General features: G+C 40.5%; 1 protein-coding gene across 5 annotated transcripts in view; it reads right to left on the bottom strand.

Annotated features, from left to right (window-relative positions):
* Positions 1-16810, bottom strand: part of DCC (DCC netrin 1 receptor) — a 1439988-nt gene that overhangs the window by 20727 nt on the left and 1402451 nt on the right. For all 5 annotated transcript variants that reach the window (XM_069626983.1, XM_069626984.1, XM_069626982.1 and 2 more), the window contains exon 28: positions 1039-1181. In XM_069626983.1, the coding sequence (XP_069483084.1) occupies positions 1039-1181 (143 nt within the window). The remainder of the gene's footprint in view (positions 1-1038; positions 1182-16810) is intronic.

Below are 16810 nucleotides of genomic sequence, written 5' to 3'. Positions count from 1 at the left end.
ATTTCTCCTGGTGTCATGCCTCTAAAGTTTAAGCAAACATGAGTCTGGGATATATGCTCTCTATCACTATTTTCCTGTTAAATCCTGTAAAATATCTAGCATACGTTGATGATCTTGTGCTCACGACCTTTACTTTTAGAGGGATGAGAAAACTTGCTGAGGGCTTGTGTAAATAAGCTGCAATAAATCATCTTCTTATTGCTCACCAAAAAAAACAACTTCAACCTATTAAACATAGGAGAATTGACTAACATGAACTAGCCATCCAAGGGAAAGGAACAGAATATATAGATAGCTACCACTCTCTAGGTGTCAAACTTAAAAGTACAAATCCTTTTCCAGAATGTGTGGCCACAAGGAAAAGGAAAGCAGCTCATTTACCAGCCTTGATTGCTAACTTTAGCAAAAGCACTGCTGGGTACACCCTAAAGAGAATGTTCAATCTTTATAGGAACCACTTAATTTTAGCATGTATATGTGCCATTTGTGGGATGCAAGAACTTTTATTTGTTTGTAAATGTGACGTCATGTGCAATTTGGAGAGGGTTTTGTGAAGGCAAGATTTTCTTATACTGGCTGGTAAGTGGCAAAGTTACCACTGAATGCCAAGTGTTATTCAGAATGTAAGATATATATGGATGCATGTGTGCACAGAATATTGAGATTCACACAGGAAGGTAGATAATCCTCCGGTTATTCAGCAACATTATAGTGACTACCCCTGCATAAAGTCTGTGGTCTACCTTTGATTCATTTATATTGATAACTATGAATAGTGAGCACACCACTTGTTTCTTTTCCAGAATTGTGGGGTGGGACTGCACGTGAGGGGTATGAGATTGGGATGACAATTTAATGACAAACCCAAATATTAACATATTAATCAAAATATGTCTTGCACTTTGCCATACTTTATAAGATGATATCACATTCCTTGTGTGGGCAACTTGCCAAAGTTGTACAGAAAACACCTGGAAGCTTTGAGAGCTTGTTTGCATGTACGACTTTAGACCAGATATTGCTATTAGCCATTCTTACACTTGAAGGGTCTTCAGAATGCTTGTGACCTTCTTCTGTTACCCCTGGAGCTGTAGGCACCGACACCGGAAGGAGCGGGGACCTGGCCTTTCCTGCCAACCCCAGTGATGCTGTTTTTACTTGGGACTTGGGAAGATTTGACCCTGGAAATTGAAAATAAACATCAGTAAAACATTTTACAAAATCAACCTCAAGGCAAGAATGCATCGTTTGGGGGTGTGGCATGTAAGTCAAAACACAATCAGCAAAATACTTGTATTCATATTAAAACCTTTCTGCATCCAGTTAAATACCATAGATCATGGAACATTCTGGGAAGAGAAAAGTACATGCAGTAGTGACAAATCTAGAGCAGAGTGTGCCAAGAAAGAGCAAGCTTTTAGGTTCCATTACAAAGTACAACCTAAAAGAGCAAAAATTGGCCTGTCACTGGAATCCACATATTTTTTTCTCTAGCAGAGGATTGCGCATAACACAATGACCTACATTATTATATGCAACAATAAAACTAGTAAAAACGAATTATGAAAAGTGTAATAGACATGAAACTATAACATGTAAGCACAACATACAGGTACTCTTTAATGAAGAGATGTAGTAGTGGATTACTGTATGATTGGTCATAAGTTAAAGCTAAATAAAATTAAATATGAAAGTACTAAAAAGGTGAAAGAATGTGAAGTATTAAATTGAAGGGCTCTAAAAAAGAACATGCCAGAGTTTAAACGATTCCTCATAGCTTTCTTAAAAGAGAATTGGAATCCATGCAGTATGCGCCTGATTCACGGAACGTTTTCCTACGGATCACACCATTATAAAATACTTCCATGAATCAGGCCCTAAATCTTTGAAAACATTCAAAATAAACGTGGGTAAATATCGTCTGGTTGGGATGAGCAAAACTAGATGCCCAACTCAATGTTGAATAAAAATGCTGATTGCATATTACCCATTATCGCATTGGGCAGGAGTGCTAGCCAGTCAGAGAGATTGGCGCATGGCGCTCACGCTTAGAAAATGGGCCCTGGTATAGGCTGGGAGGATAGCTCAGGGGCAACGCGTTTGTCTTCAAAGCAAAACAACACATAGCAACAAAGGTTCGTATCCCGAGCTGGCTCTTAGAAACTGGTCCCCCTGTATTAAGCGCGTTATAACTGAAAACTCAGCATTATTTTCCTGCATTCCTAGCTCCCCCACTGTGCTGTGCTCCTCACCTTGTGCCTGCTTTGCTCTCTCCCACCTCCCCCATACCACCGTTAGCACCTGTAAGTAACTTCATGTGGGTGCGAAAGGTGAAGTAAAAATTAAATGAAACAAAAAGAAATCACTTACCTTTGCCCAGTGTGCAAAGCCATAGTGAGAACAGGATTCAGTGTTCAGCGTTGATTCAGAATCAATGCTGAAGACGGTCCTTTTTCCGATGTGGCTGTGAAGACTGAGTTTTTTTTCAATTTAATTTTTGCACCCATGAGTAACTACATGCAGGTGCTAATGGATGTACAGAAATAAAAAAAAAGGAAAACGTCCCTTTCTGCAGTTTTTTGATGCCGTGCCTGCTACAGGAGGACTTAATCAACACTGAAAAGAGACTCCTGTTCTGGACACGGCAGCAGATGATTAAGGAAAGGTATCATTTTACTTTTGTTTTTCCACAGTTATTAGCACCCACCTGTAGTTACTCACCAGTGCTAATGCTGACATGACCCTCTGCTCTAGGCCAACCCTGTCGGTAACAGCACCACTGGCCACTTTAAGAAGAGACCAGATCTGCCATCTCGGGTCATATCACCTCAATATGATGAGAACCTAGTTTCTAAGATTTACATTATTCTGGGAACAGGAAAAGAAACAGGAAGGAATGTGATGCAGGTACTCAAGGAAAAAGAAAGTTGAGTGGCCATGGTAACAATTAATTGTCATCCTAGTGTCAAAATATCAGCCGTTTTTTAGCTAGAATAATATGGGATACGTTTTAAAGGAATGTGGGTGGTGTTGCTATGTTTGAGGAAATGTTGGGGGCTATCCCTTAAATTTAACTTGTTTGTCCTAAGATGAAGGGTGTTAAGGTGATAATGTAACATAATTCTAAGGGGCTGATTCATGGAATTTGTGTGCTGAAAAACAGGGATTTGTGCACCATTCTGCCCGCAAATCCCCATTTGTTAAACAGGGATTTGCAGGCAGAATGGCACACAAATCCCTGTTTTTCAGCTCACAAATTCCATGAATCATCCCGAAAATTAATGGATATGCGACATCTGTCTGCAAGGGATGTTTTTCTAAATTGTACTGCTGTGTTTTTATTGGGGCAAGCCCCTATATTCCTCATTCCCCCTGCTTCCCTCCAACCTGCCCCTATCCTCCAACCATGTTTCGCATTCCCCAACCCCTCTAATCTCCAAATACATGGTACAAGAAAATGTGATAAAATGTCCCACCTCAAAATGTGCTCAGGGAAGGAAAGCGAATAAACTGTTAGGTTACAAGTTTCCATCATATCTCCTTTCCCTTAAGTGTTGCTGGGATAACACGTGTTAAAATAGCACAGATACAGAGAGCGCCATATGGTTAGATATGCAGCTGCCCACTGTCATAAATCTTATATTGACCAAACGGGCATCCTCTGTTGTAGCTGGAGTCAAGAAAACGTACCAATCCAGCAAAGTAACCTGAAAACTGTTCAACATTGTGAAAGAATGTTGCTGAAATTGAGAGCAATGTTGTTATCGTGATAGTATTTAGATGTTCATATCTTCCAGACATGTCAACCGTCTTGTTAGTAAAGCACACATTATGTATATGGAATGTAATAATGAGTAATGGCTGTTCAGCTGTTGATCTTATCTGCACGGGCCAGGTAGGAAATTTGCTCTGGTCTCACCCAGGATTAGGAGGGAGTTATTTATCCTCACTGGTGTTAGTGGCCTCATTGGATGGATAGAGGGTGAATGTTAACTGACGAGAGCTGGCAAGTTGGGATTCGAAATGCCCCAGAGACAGAGGTCCCAAAGACTCATGCATAACTACTAATTGTTTGGGAAATAAAAGGAAATAATGTGAGACTAAAACAAAATATTGATGCAAGCTGCATTTTAATTATTGCTACTTCTAATAGTATGAATTTGTTATCTCTACATTTGTTTTGATCGTGGTTTTAATTATGGTTTTAAATGTGAAATTGGAAATTATATACGAGTACATCTACATATTAAGTTACTGATTCTTGTTTTGCATATGTGTGTATTCCTGCTTTCTTGTTTCATATATATATATATATATGAAACAAGAAAGCAGGAATACACACATATATATATATATATGAAACAAGAAACGTTTGAACACAGAAATGCTGTTTTTGGCATAACTTGAACCACATAAAACTGTTAGTAGCACATGCTTGGCCATAGCCACAAGTAGAGCCATTAACACTGCAAAAATACTGATTTTCCATGGGTGTTTTTAAACCCCAATTATTCCTCAATTTAAAAAGCAATCTCACACTGAGTAACGTCAGCAAAGCCAACAGATGCTTGAATAGTTTAACGATGTGATGCTACGCAATTCAGAAGGTGATGGATCATGGCATATCATTTTCGTCAGATTGTTTCTAATCATTCGAGGCCATATTTCAGTGATTTTACAATATTGCTGTTTAAAAAAAATAGTAAGGAGGCAAGCAATTACATTATGCTGCTAAGTATTGTTCACATTGTTTTAGCTTCAATAAAAACGAAAAAAAACAATGTGCACTGCACAGGTGCATACCTTCTGTAATACAGGCATCACAGCTATCAGAGATCATACAGGAAAAAATGCATTGTCAGAAAACATCCTGTTATTTCAGACAGTTCAGAAAAAATAGAGAGACATTACCCTGTACTACAGTTATATTAGAATGTCATGAAAACTATTTGGGTATGGCAGCCATGTCATAGTAACTTGATATATGATCTCTGTAGAGTGTTTCATTCCAATGGCAATAGTGAAATTAACAACAGCAAAAAAGAAATGACAACACAATTCATGAACAGCCCACCTCCACTCCCACCCATTGCACATATGACCCCCCATTCCTTCAAATCAATTCATATGTCCCCTAAGTAAATCAAAGATTTAAAAGGTGAAAATTAATGTGTGACTGATAAAGGAAAAGTTTAGACGCCCCACAGCTCTCCCACCTTACCCCAATACATGTGTATTAACTTTATCCCCCCACATATATATCTGCGCAAAAATGGGGGTCAGCCTTTTGGGGATCAGACTTTTTGCCCCCAGTCATTTTGTCCTATTCCTGTCCCACCTATTGCACCTGTAACCAATCCTTTATTCATGTCATACAACTTCTATAGGAATCAGGAACTTAGAATATGAGATCAGATATTTGTCAGGGCGAAACACACACACACCACACACACACCTTAGGTCTGCACGAATATTACTTTCAAAATTGGTGCTGTATGGAAATAAGACCCTCAAATTAGGAGTTATCATCAAAGCATGTACTTTGATGTAATTTCCACAACCCCAGAACGATTTCCCACCTTAAAGAATCACCATGAAAAAGGCCCACATCTGTAAGGATTTTCTTTGGATAGGCAGGTTTTTAAGAATTCCCAACACTTAAGAAGAAGGTACCTTTGATATAGCAGGGCAACCGATGAATAATGCCAGTTATGCAGACAAGAAAAGTAAGATTGAAAAAGGTTCAAAATAATTATACTACAATGGAGTTGCATGCATGCCACTCTTGAAACCAGCTCTTCTATTGAGATGTTTCCATGCATGGTTTCATTCCCATGAGCTGCAAAGGTTTTACTCCTGCTGACAATTATTTTACTTAAAAGCTGTGTCATTATTGTTTTCATATAAATGCCACTTTATTAGTGATCAATGGGATTAATTGTGTATGTAAGAGTTATCTTTTGCTTACAAGGTTTAAATTCTGTTCAGAAACAGTACAACATATCACCCTTTCATAACTATAGTATACAAACTATAATCAAGCCAAAACATATATTTGTCAAAGAACTGGTTTGGATCCAATTTCCTCATTTTTTCCTACATATTTTATATTCTCTTGAGATGAAAATAGTATGGCTCAATAAATATATTATATTAAAATATCTATTAGGGTTGTTACTGCCTGTGCATGTTTCAAACTTTCTGTGATCCATCTGAGTAAGATTTATACATATAACAATTGTCACACTATGCGATTAGTGAAATATATACATAGTAAAGAACTGGCTCATCCCAACTCATAGGCACACACTCCCTCCACTCTTCACATAACCTGAGATGAGGTGATCTTCTGCCCCATGTTCCATCCCTGGTTGCTTGCAGATCATTTGTTTCCAAAGTGCCCACACACACCCTCTCTCATTGGTGGCTCTTTGCTCGCTTGTAATTATCCTTGGCAATCTGTTTCCCTCACTCTATGAATTATTGTAAAGAAGAATGCTGTTGTTTCCTTAAGCTCGGTCTTTTGGTGGACAACATAGAAAATGAGATTGGCTGAATCTAAAGCAAGAGATGCCGGAATTATGACGAATCCATTTACATGTGTTGTGTTATTCTTAAAAAAAACATGAAAGAGTGACCTTGTAGAATGCAGGCAGTTGCCTTCTTGACTGTGAGACAGTACCCGCCCTATGACACTGATTTGGCCACATAATGAACATGTAAATTCCACAGGACCGAAATGCAAGAAGGACAGATAACTGGATTTTGCTGACCTTTAAATGAACAGCAAGGAATGCTGAAAGCTGCTTTGTAAACCTAAAACCTTATCTTTTCATCAGAAAGATTATAACATACTGCACTGAATCAATGTATATTACAGAACCCACAAAGATAAATCTGGTCTGTAAATGCATAGGATGACTTCCAATATAACAAAATAGAACACAGCTCCCTACAAATAGTGGAGAGAACAGTGCGAGAAAGCCACCAATCTGGTGCCAGTTGTTAAATTTCCTGGAAATAATTGTCAAACATTTAAAGATAGTTCCGTCTATTAACCTGTACATTCATAAACCAAAATGCAGTGTGTTTACTTTTCCCATGTCAGAACCAAGTAGACTATCCTTTCATGAATATAGGTCAGACAGAAAAATGTGATGCACTTATAAAGGCAAATATAAGCATATTAGTTTTCAAATCTGCATTGCCAGATTGGTGTTCTAATATGGCTTTGTCAATTTTGGATTTGTTGGTTCTTTAGTAAGCCTGACAACTAGCTGTTGTCCAGGATATACATTGTTGATACAGTTAAGGTTGATACCCTGGCGACGGCATATTTTCCAGCTGTAGAGATAGGCTCTTCTCCATCTATGAAAAGAGAACCTTGAATCCTGCACTACAAAGGAATGCCTTCCTAAATGCCTCTGAATAATGTTTCCCCCATCTATACAAACTCATCTCAAGGAAAATTGTCTAATAAACAAAACTTTGTATTTTATTACAGCCAAATTGGTTTGCTCAGACCAGATACACATCTAAGTTGGCCACATGGAGTAGAGACCTGAGAAATTATTTTCAAAGCATCAAAGGATAGAATGAACTTAAGATTTCATCTTTGACATTATCTTCTAACAGAATCCACCAGATTTTTAATTAATGTATGAATAAAGAAAACGAAATTATGTCAACTACTCCCATTAATCATTAACTTGAAGGCAAACCTGGACATGAAGTTTATCATTGAAAAATCAGGAAATAAAACAATTCTTGTGAAAGGCCTTAGAGATGCATTTAAACACATTTTTTGACTGTGATGAATCTGACAACTTTGTCACTGATTCCCTGAAAGGAAGCCTCTCTTTCTTGTCCAGGGATTAGAAGAATCTGCCTGACACCATCCCTGGGGTGGTTATCTGCATGTGGACCATGTAGGGGAGGACAAGCTCCTTGAATACATTAGAGCAGAATAACCCTTTACATATATTTCTTAATGACACTCATACACCTGCACAACATACCTGCGTGGCTTATTGTACCATAGAGGAAGAACTCACAGGTTTTTCCAACCTCTTTAACCGCCTCCCATTTAAGTACTGAGATGAGGAATAGAGATGGAGTAATGAAGATGACTAGAGGTGGTAAGCTAACACTGCCTTCTAGTCTTTGGAAATTGTTGACTTATGCAGGGAAGCTTAAAACCACTACAGCTGATAGCAACAGAGTAGAGTGGTAGAGTTCAAGGCTGCCTGTCACCTGTGTGAATATTTACAAAGACACCAGAAACCAGAAGATTGTGAGCCACAGTGCAGAGATCAAAACCGATGGTGTGAAGAAGAAAAGTTCCCAAAGCAGCCTGCCACCTGCTAACCAGAGGCAGCAGGAGACGCTCGGAGCAAGAGAAACCAAAGTGAAGATGGACTAGCTGACAGGACCTATGCCTAGTCAGTGGAATCAGCAAGCAGCCAACGAGGAGATGTGAGGACCGCCAAAGATTCTGGGTAAGCTCAGGGAGATGGAATGGTTTACTGGGGAACCTGAGGGCAAATGCCACGTCACACTGAAAATGTGAGAGAAAACCATTGAAAATAATAGAGGCACTGATGAAAATGATAATATTTCGAAAGATTCACTGACCCAATAATGTGTAGGTGAACATTGTTAAAAGTGAGACAGAAGCACACCACTTAAAAAGAGGAACTGTTATACAGAGGGCTCAATGCCTCATAGGGCTCAATGGGACTGGGGAAGGCGCTAATTTCGGCACCGTAAATTACGGTGCCGTAATTAGCTCCTAGGTCCGTTTGCGGGTTGGTTTTTAACACCTGCAAATAGCAGGCTCTTCCTTCCCGAGCCCTTCACTCATCCGCCTCCAACTCCCTCAGGGTTAGCCGCTTCTCGAAGCAACGAGCTGGGGGTAGATCCCTCTCCGCGGCAGGGGCCTCCCTCTGGAACAGCCTTCCTGCCTCCCTGAAACTTGAGGAGAACCATCTCCGGTTCCGGAAGCACCTCAAAACCTTCCTCTTTGCTTCTGCTTTCCCTCTCCCTCTCCCCTGCTGAGCGGCTAATTAATTTTCACTGAAGCTGCACTGATCCTGCAATTGGACCACTCTAAACGGCCTCGGTCCTGGGCCCTGCCGCTCTCCACTTGCACTGATGCCCTGGAACCCCTTTGCACTGCGGGTCTGTCTCTGTATCCCTACAGCTCCCCCTCCCCCAGCACTTGTTCTGCACTTACCTCACACTTGCCACCAGCTGGCCCTATTTATTTTATTTATTACGTACGCCTCTTACCTTGTACTGCACTTCACCCCCCCTCCCCTTCCCCTTGCACTTTTCCCCTCCCCTACCCCTGCACTTGCGCGATCTGAATCACACCTGGCCTAGTAGGATCGTTTTCTGTCTCCCCTTGTTCCCCCCTCCCTGCCTCGTCGCGCCTTGAAACACTTGTGTATAGGCGCGTTACAAGTACCATATCATATCCTATCATATCATATCATATCATAAATTCCCCAACCCGCAAAGGGACCACGTAATCAGGCGTTAAGGGTTTAACGGCGCCGCCACCTTTTACGGTGCCGTTAACCCCTTAATGCCTGGGTTGTAATGAGGGCCATTCAATGCTGTTCAGATATCCATACTCCTGATGGATCCTCTCGCTTACCCTTGTACTGGATAAGTCTTAGGTAAGAATATAACTCCCCTATTAGGGAGTTTTTCCTTTCTTTTAATTAAGCATCCTGAGGGAGCTTTTATGAATCATCATTTTAGACTTGAGGTTACCACTCCACTCACCACATTACGTTTGTTATTTCTAGATAGAGATCCCGGAACATCCATTTTGTCAATCACACATCCTGATGAAGGCCTCTCTTAGGCCAAAACACCATTGTGTCGACGATAATACAATCTGAATAGGGCATAATTCAAGCAGTATTGTTGTGCTTTTCTGTATATATGTTCAAGAATTTGGGTCTATGTTCATTCTTGTAACTGACAATTGAAATGATTGACCAATAGTAGCAGTTCTTTTGTTTGTTGTTGTTTCATTGAGATCCAGCCTGTTTTACTGGATCATACCTACGTGTATTGTTTTTTAAAATACACCTGGGAGCTCTATCCCCATTAATATTATCCAGATATAATTAAAATACATTCAGTCAAAAAATACATTATTAGTGACTGTTACAATTGCAAGAATGTTGGAGTGTTGTGACCTCTCACCCTGAAATTCTGGTTTTGTTTATTGAAGTATACCCACCTGGGTTTTTCACGGCTTTGCCAGGTGCCCTTCTACTCTAAATGCATGATTGTTACTGTCAACAGTAAAGGTTTTGCAGTTTTCTTTTTTGTTAAGGCGGTTTATGTTTTTGTTTTGTGGTCCAATGTTACCTGGAGCGGAACTCCTTGTTTTCACATGCACCTGAAGTACATTATTTAATTGGGGGTTGGATGTAAATACAAATACATGAATAAAAGTGAGATATTGCATACGCATGGAATTTGGCCAAAGAGGACATGTACATAACGGTAGCATATATATGTCGGCACATCGTCCCAAGTGGCCAACTATTCACAAAATTAATAGGCATAACAAGGGGCTTTATATTTAACCGTATAAACATTACATTGATACTATGCTAGCATCATATCATTTTGCAGACACTGGACAGTGGGTTGTGTGTGTGAAATGTGTGCGCCCACTGTTTCCATGAAACAGGGACCCACGGACCATTTTACAAAATGATAGCCTACTGACAGAATAAGAAATAAAAATACATTTCAAAAGTCGTATTTCGAGCAAGTCTAATTTCTACATAATTATAAACGTTTATTTAAAAAGCAGTCGGTCTATTTCGGGGTGGAAATAAAAACTGGCGAAACTTCCAGAAAGGGTTTCAACTCTCTACAAGGAGCCACAGCAAAATGTAATGTAACATGGTGTGATGTAACATGATTGCATTGACATACGTACATAATGACATGCATATAACTGATGATGTTATATATTGATACCATTAGATGACATGAAGTAAAGGACATACCTGACATTACATATATGACACATATGTGATGGAATAAATGGCCTGAACGTCTGTAATCTATTACTTGTCATATCTTTTTTTTTCCTTCGCCCTTTAAACCTTTTGTTCTCTTTCCCTGATGTTAGTCTCCCTTTCAGTACTAGCTGTCGTCTCTTGCACTGCAGTTACTTCCATCAGTGAATACAATTGAGGTTATGTTTATATAGTGTAAAAAAACAATTGAATTTGCCATTTCATATATCAGGAACGTATATGAGCATATATGATACATTTCATTCATCAGAAAACCTATTAATGCTAATTTTATCCATGTATTTGTTCTTTTCTTTCATGCCCACTCTCCTTTCCTGTTAAGGAACGTTTGCAATGTAAAGTGTTCTGTGCATTTTAATAAATAAAGGCCTTGGAGATAAAGATAAACAAAGCCAATGGTAAAACATTTGGTAAGACCTGGGGAGGAAGAACACACATTGTAACTGGTGACGAGGACTAGTACTTGGTGGGAGGAGATAATGATTAATACATTTGGTAAGAGGTAGGTTCAAGAATACAGTTGATAATAAGTGAGAAAAAAAGCCTATCTTTTCAGTAATAGGAGATGATGAAGAATGCATTTGGTAATAGTTGCAGGCAGTGGTCGAAGTGTACGAAAATAAGTAGTGGAACTATGTTCCCTACTGGCCTGCACCGCTCCCCACAAACCCCATCGCCACACACCCTCCCACACACAATACAAACCTCCAAACACATGCTCCTGCTGTTTAGGGGAAAGCTCAGTGCAGTGCAGTGAAAGTGAAAGATTCAACTTCTTCCTACACTTTTTTTTAAAACAAAACCATTCCGGAATGGTTGTAGGCACAGGCCATATTTGTTAAAAGGAGATGATGATGGATACAGGTGATACAAGGTGAGGAAGATGATGACATTTTGTGAAAGATGAGAATGATACATATATTTGCTGCCAGGGGTATACCAATAATACATGTGGTAGCAGGTTAGGTTGAACCTGCTTTCATTAATATGTAAGGATGATGGAAACTGTTTATAGCTGAGTTAATGCTGAAGGTGAATAATACACGTGGTCATATTAAGGACTAATACCTGTGTTTGGTAAGGGTCTGGGAATGATGAATACGTGTGTTGATAGGAGAAGATGAAGACTAGACAGTGCTTTAATTGGGGTAAGAAATTGAGGGGGGCCTCGTTTAGGGGTGTGGCTTTCATTGTGGGCGTGACCTAAACGTGCAAAACTCATAGTAAGGGGCGCAAACAAACACATAAATGCATGTGAGCATTTATATGTTTGTATGCGTACCTTACTATGATTTGTGTACTTTTCAAGCCATCTTTTATAAAGGTAGGAATGTTACATATTACTATGTTTATAAAAGGTGGCTTGTAAGTGCACAAACCATAGTAAGTTACACACCCCTGTGTGCTTACCTTACTATGGTTTGTGTACTTTTCAAGCCACCATTTATAAAAATAGACATTTGTAACATAATTCTATGTTTCTAAAAGATGGCTTGACGCGTAAAGTATTCAAGGCATCTTTTATAAAGCGTTGATGACGGACAAAACCCAAGGTGGCTTTGTCCGTCGACAAAGCTTTATAAAAGATCCCTTGAATTGTGTACGTTTCAAGCCGTCTTTTATAGACATAGAAATATTTCTACGTTTATAAAAGATGGCTTGAAACGTACACAAGTCAAGGCATCTTTTATAAAGCTTTGCGAACGGAGAAAGACGCCTCGGGCTGCTCTGAGCAGAGATCACAGAGCCCGAGGCGCCTTTCACCCTCTACGAACCCGCGGGCTCCGTGATTTAATCTGCATATTAGATCACGGAGCCAGCGGGTTCGCGAGGGTCAGTGATCTGGGGAGGGCAAACAAAGGGACAGTAACTTCCTCTGATGACCCTGATGAGGGGTCATCAGAGGAAGTTACAGTGACTGACTGAAGTGCCGCCAGCCTCAGCGTTACTGTGGCTGGCTGGCACGTCTGTCAGCTTGACCGACATAATGACGGCTGCATCTCCCGTCGCGGCTGCGGCCGTGGCGGGATAATGTGTCCCACCAATGTTGTGTGGGACCGGAGGCCCCGGCAGGCCCCGGCCAACTTAAAGCACTGAGACTAGAGTTGGTAATACTGCAGGGTATTGCATTTTTTTGGAATAGATGAGGACAAAGAATACATTTGAAAGTAGGCAAGGGCAATGCAAGCATCTGGAACACCATCTTTTGTTGTGCTGTCATATTCAAAGGCTCACTCCTTGATGAACTTCCTAATGAAGCTTTAACTATTTAGCAAGGACAATGATTTGTTCTAAGCATAATTATATGAATGCTGTACTTGCCTGTTTTTTATGTTCTGTAACATCAGATAATTATCATAACCCAAGTGGTTTTGATGTTAGAACATATTGTTACTGATTTAAATGTTCTTAGGCTTTCATGGTCCACAGCATCTGCTGTTTACTCTTGCAGCCATATGGTGTCTTATTTCTTATGAACTGATAAACATGACTGGTCGAGGAGACCCCGGCGTTCTATTTCATAATGTGGAAACTGGATGGTATTCTTGCTCATCTGTGCAATCATTGAAAGCGTGGAGTAGTCACTGCGTTGGTTGTATTGTGATGCAATGTTTACATGTAACCGGCTAAAAATGGTATTCAGTGAGATTTACAGTGACTACATATAATATGCAAGGTCTATAATCTTTGAAAGGGCCTATGTTAAAGTAACTACGAACATACAATCTAAATTAAATATTTCACATAGCGAAGAAAAGTCCATCACATTACTCACATTACGCTAATACTTCAAAATATTAACTTTAACTTTAGTACTGATGTAGAATACCTACTGAACAGAGGGTCTCAGGAATGTCCCTCCTCGCGCCCATGAACATGATAGCAGGAAGAGTCAAGGATGCCCGAAGTCAATCATTATTCAAACAAACCCCTAGTGCACCACTGAATGGCACATATGCAGAGAGGTATGCCCTCAGACAGCCATTCCAACGTTATCTAGTGCATATCCTCATGGATACAGGTGACTCAACAGTGATCATGGATTCAAACACCATAACGGACTGCGTAATTTAAATACCAAGAAGCCACTGTGCTAACCTCATAAGTGACACCACCATGTAGCTGTATTAGCAATGAAGAACACTCTCAACCACACACACAGCTTACACAAACATTCACTCACAAACAAGAAGAACGTGCTTACACAGTTCTCTAAATAGAGGACCGATACATATACATACTGTGGAAGCTTTTATTATTTTATTCAGTAGCCAAATGCAGCAATGCTTAACACAAGGCAACGATAGATCCTGAGCAAGCTTGCAGATGCTTATGGCAATGAACCCTAAGGAACTACAGTAGCATATATGGAGCCTGGTAGGACCACGTATGACTAATATATAGGAAACACAGCACAATATCAGTATGTAGAAAACATATTATAAGTCTAAGGAAAATCACAGAAGGCCTTAAGCTGCAGGACACCAGACAAGGGGAGCAGACTCAAGCTGCACGAAGCGGGAAGCCCGAGCTCAAAGCCAAGGTCATTGGTCATCAAGCGCATTACAATCTCCAAACGACAAGGGGCCAGCTGCAGGAAATACAGAATACACCCTCATAAATGCAGACCCAAATAGCTCGATTTTGTAGTCCACAACCATGTGATGCAGCCAAACTAGGGAAGATGATCCATTCGCAGCATCCCAGACGAGAAGTGAAACACATGTTGCAACTTGTAGCACACTCTCATAGGCAGAGGTGATGTTACTACCAGATGCATTTGGGACACATAGTCACTTCACATCACCTTGGAGAGGTGCACAGCGGGCTGACAACCGAACTGGGTCTCAGGCCTGGGGAGACCAGTCAAACCAATTAGGAGACAGAGGTCCAGGGGTAGATGGCAGAGGACAAAGGACAATGGTAAGTCTGCAACCCTGCAACAATGTAATATATCGTTGAACGGGGAAGGGGTAGACTAGCCAGCTGACATGAGAAAGGCAATCAACTAAGATCCCTAGAGGCGATCCATAGGGTATACTACTCCGAGCACCCAACCAGAAATGTGGATAGGTTTTTGGGGGGGTGCCCAGGCGATGACGCCATTTGGTGTCAAAACTGTGAAGTGTGTCTAGTGAAACTGAGAATTACTGGAGAATCATGATTTTCCAGTAAGGTCCCTGTCAGTTCTTGTAATAAACAACAGTTCTAACTGGCCCTTGGTTGAGTTCTCTGTTTATTCTGGGGAAAGGGTTGTTGGGCCCTTAGGAGCTGGATGGGTAAGCTCCTAGTCATCCCCAGACCTTTGGTATACTGCGTTTTCTCACCAACACATTTATAGCAAGCAATGTGAAACAACATTGGAAAATACATATCCCAGAAAAATGAATGGCTGTATCATATCATATTATATAACATATTGTATATATATACATATATAACATTCTATTCCACGAAACATATGGTTTGGGGGCCATCCTCTTGTAGGTTATTTTAATACTTTCAGTCCAACTGATTTGTAAAGCAGTGTAGAACCAGCTTATCCCTTCTGTGGTTCTACATAAATGGTCATTTTATTGATTCAGCTTAGCACATGCTTTATTTAACATAGGTGATAAGAGCAGCTAAAGTGATTACATTTCAGTTGGTGTGTGGTCGCATTTCTAATTTCTGCTGTAAAGGAATTATGCCCTGCAGGAAATGCTGTTGGGCCAACTTCAGATGAATCAGAAATGACATCAAAGAATAAAAACAAATGGAGTCACTGCAATTAGAGATGTTTTCAGAGTGGATTTGCAAATCACATATATTATTTGCTTGTTACAAGCAAGCTCATTGGCCTTCACTGGGGCATTACCCAGCCGACAAGGCTCCCTCACCGCCGCGGCTCCGGGTTCCTTCCGCGATTTCCCTTCTCCATGGCCGTCATTGTATTTGTTTATTTGTTTTACATTTATTTAAATGGCAGCCATGGAAAAGGAGAAGGAGTGACGTGCAGTCCATTCTCCCGATCTCTGGCTCCCTTTTTTTTTTCTCGAGTCAAGAAACAGTTGCAGCGTTGTTTCTCGACTCGAGAAAGAATTGCAATTAGTACCCTGGAACATGTGCCGGTGTACTAATGGCAATATGACGCTCAAAGAGGGCCATTAACAGTTGGGTAATGGCCCAGGGCTCCGTTAAAGCCCTTGCCTTGCTCGGGCTTCTAACTATAGCCCTTGGGGTATTATCTGACCGGTAATCGCCCCCCTCCTTGGGTCATGTTGCCTAATTCTAGCCCTAAAAAATCATTTTAGATATAGAATGTCACACAAGCCCACATTTTATCCAGCTGTGGCACAATGGTGTTGATATGTGTACATGAACCGGGATGCTGCCTTTATTCGTCTGTACTATTTACTTTGTGTATTTGTTGTACACAACCTAGACATTTTTCAAATCAATACCAGGGCACACAGCCTCCTCCTAAAATAGATGTTGAAATCAACCTGATTGAACAGGTGCATTACTCATATCTGAGAAAAAGAAGGGTGTCCACTGTCACTTAAAAGGGAGACCTGCACATGTTTCTGTCTGAAGCAGAACCATGAACAAGCTTGCTAATTTCTCTCAACATGAGAGAATGCAGTTACATGAGACCGCAAACATTTCTCATGTTCCTTGTATCATTGCCCATTTGCCCTGCAAACACATCCACTAACCTGGAGGTTCTTGTGAGAAGAATTGTGCTCAACCAG

The sequence above is a fragment of the Ambystoma mexicanum genome, chromosome 6p (genome assembly GCF_040938575.1).
Source record: "Ambystoma mexicanum isolate Mex_15411 chromosome 6p, UKY_AmexF1_1, whole genome shotgun sequence".
Lineage (NCBI taxonomy): Eukaryota > Metazoa > Chordata > Amphibia > Caudata > Ambystomatidae > Ambystoma > Ambystoma mexicanum.
Note: the sequence above shows the minus strand (reverse complement) of the source record. Positions and strands in the feature narration are given on the sequence as shown.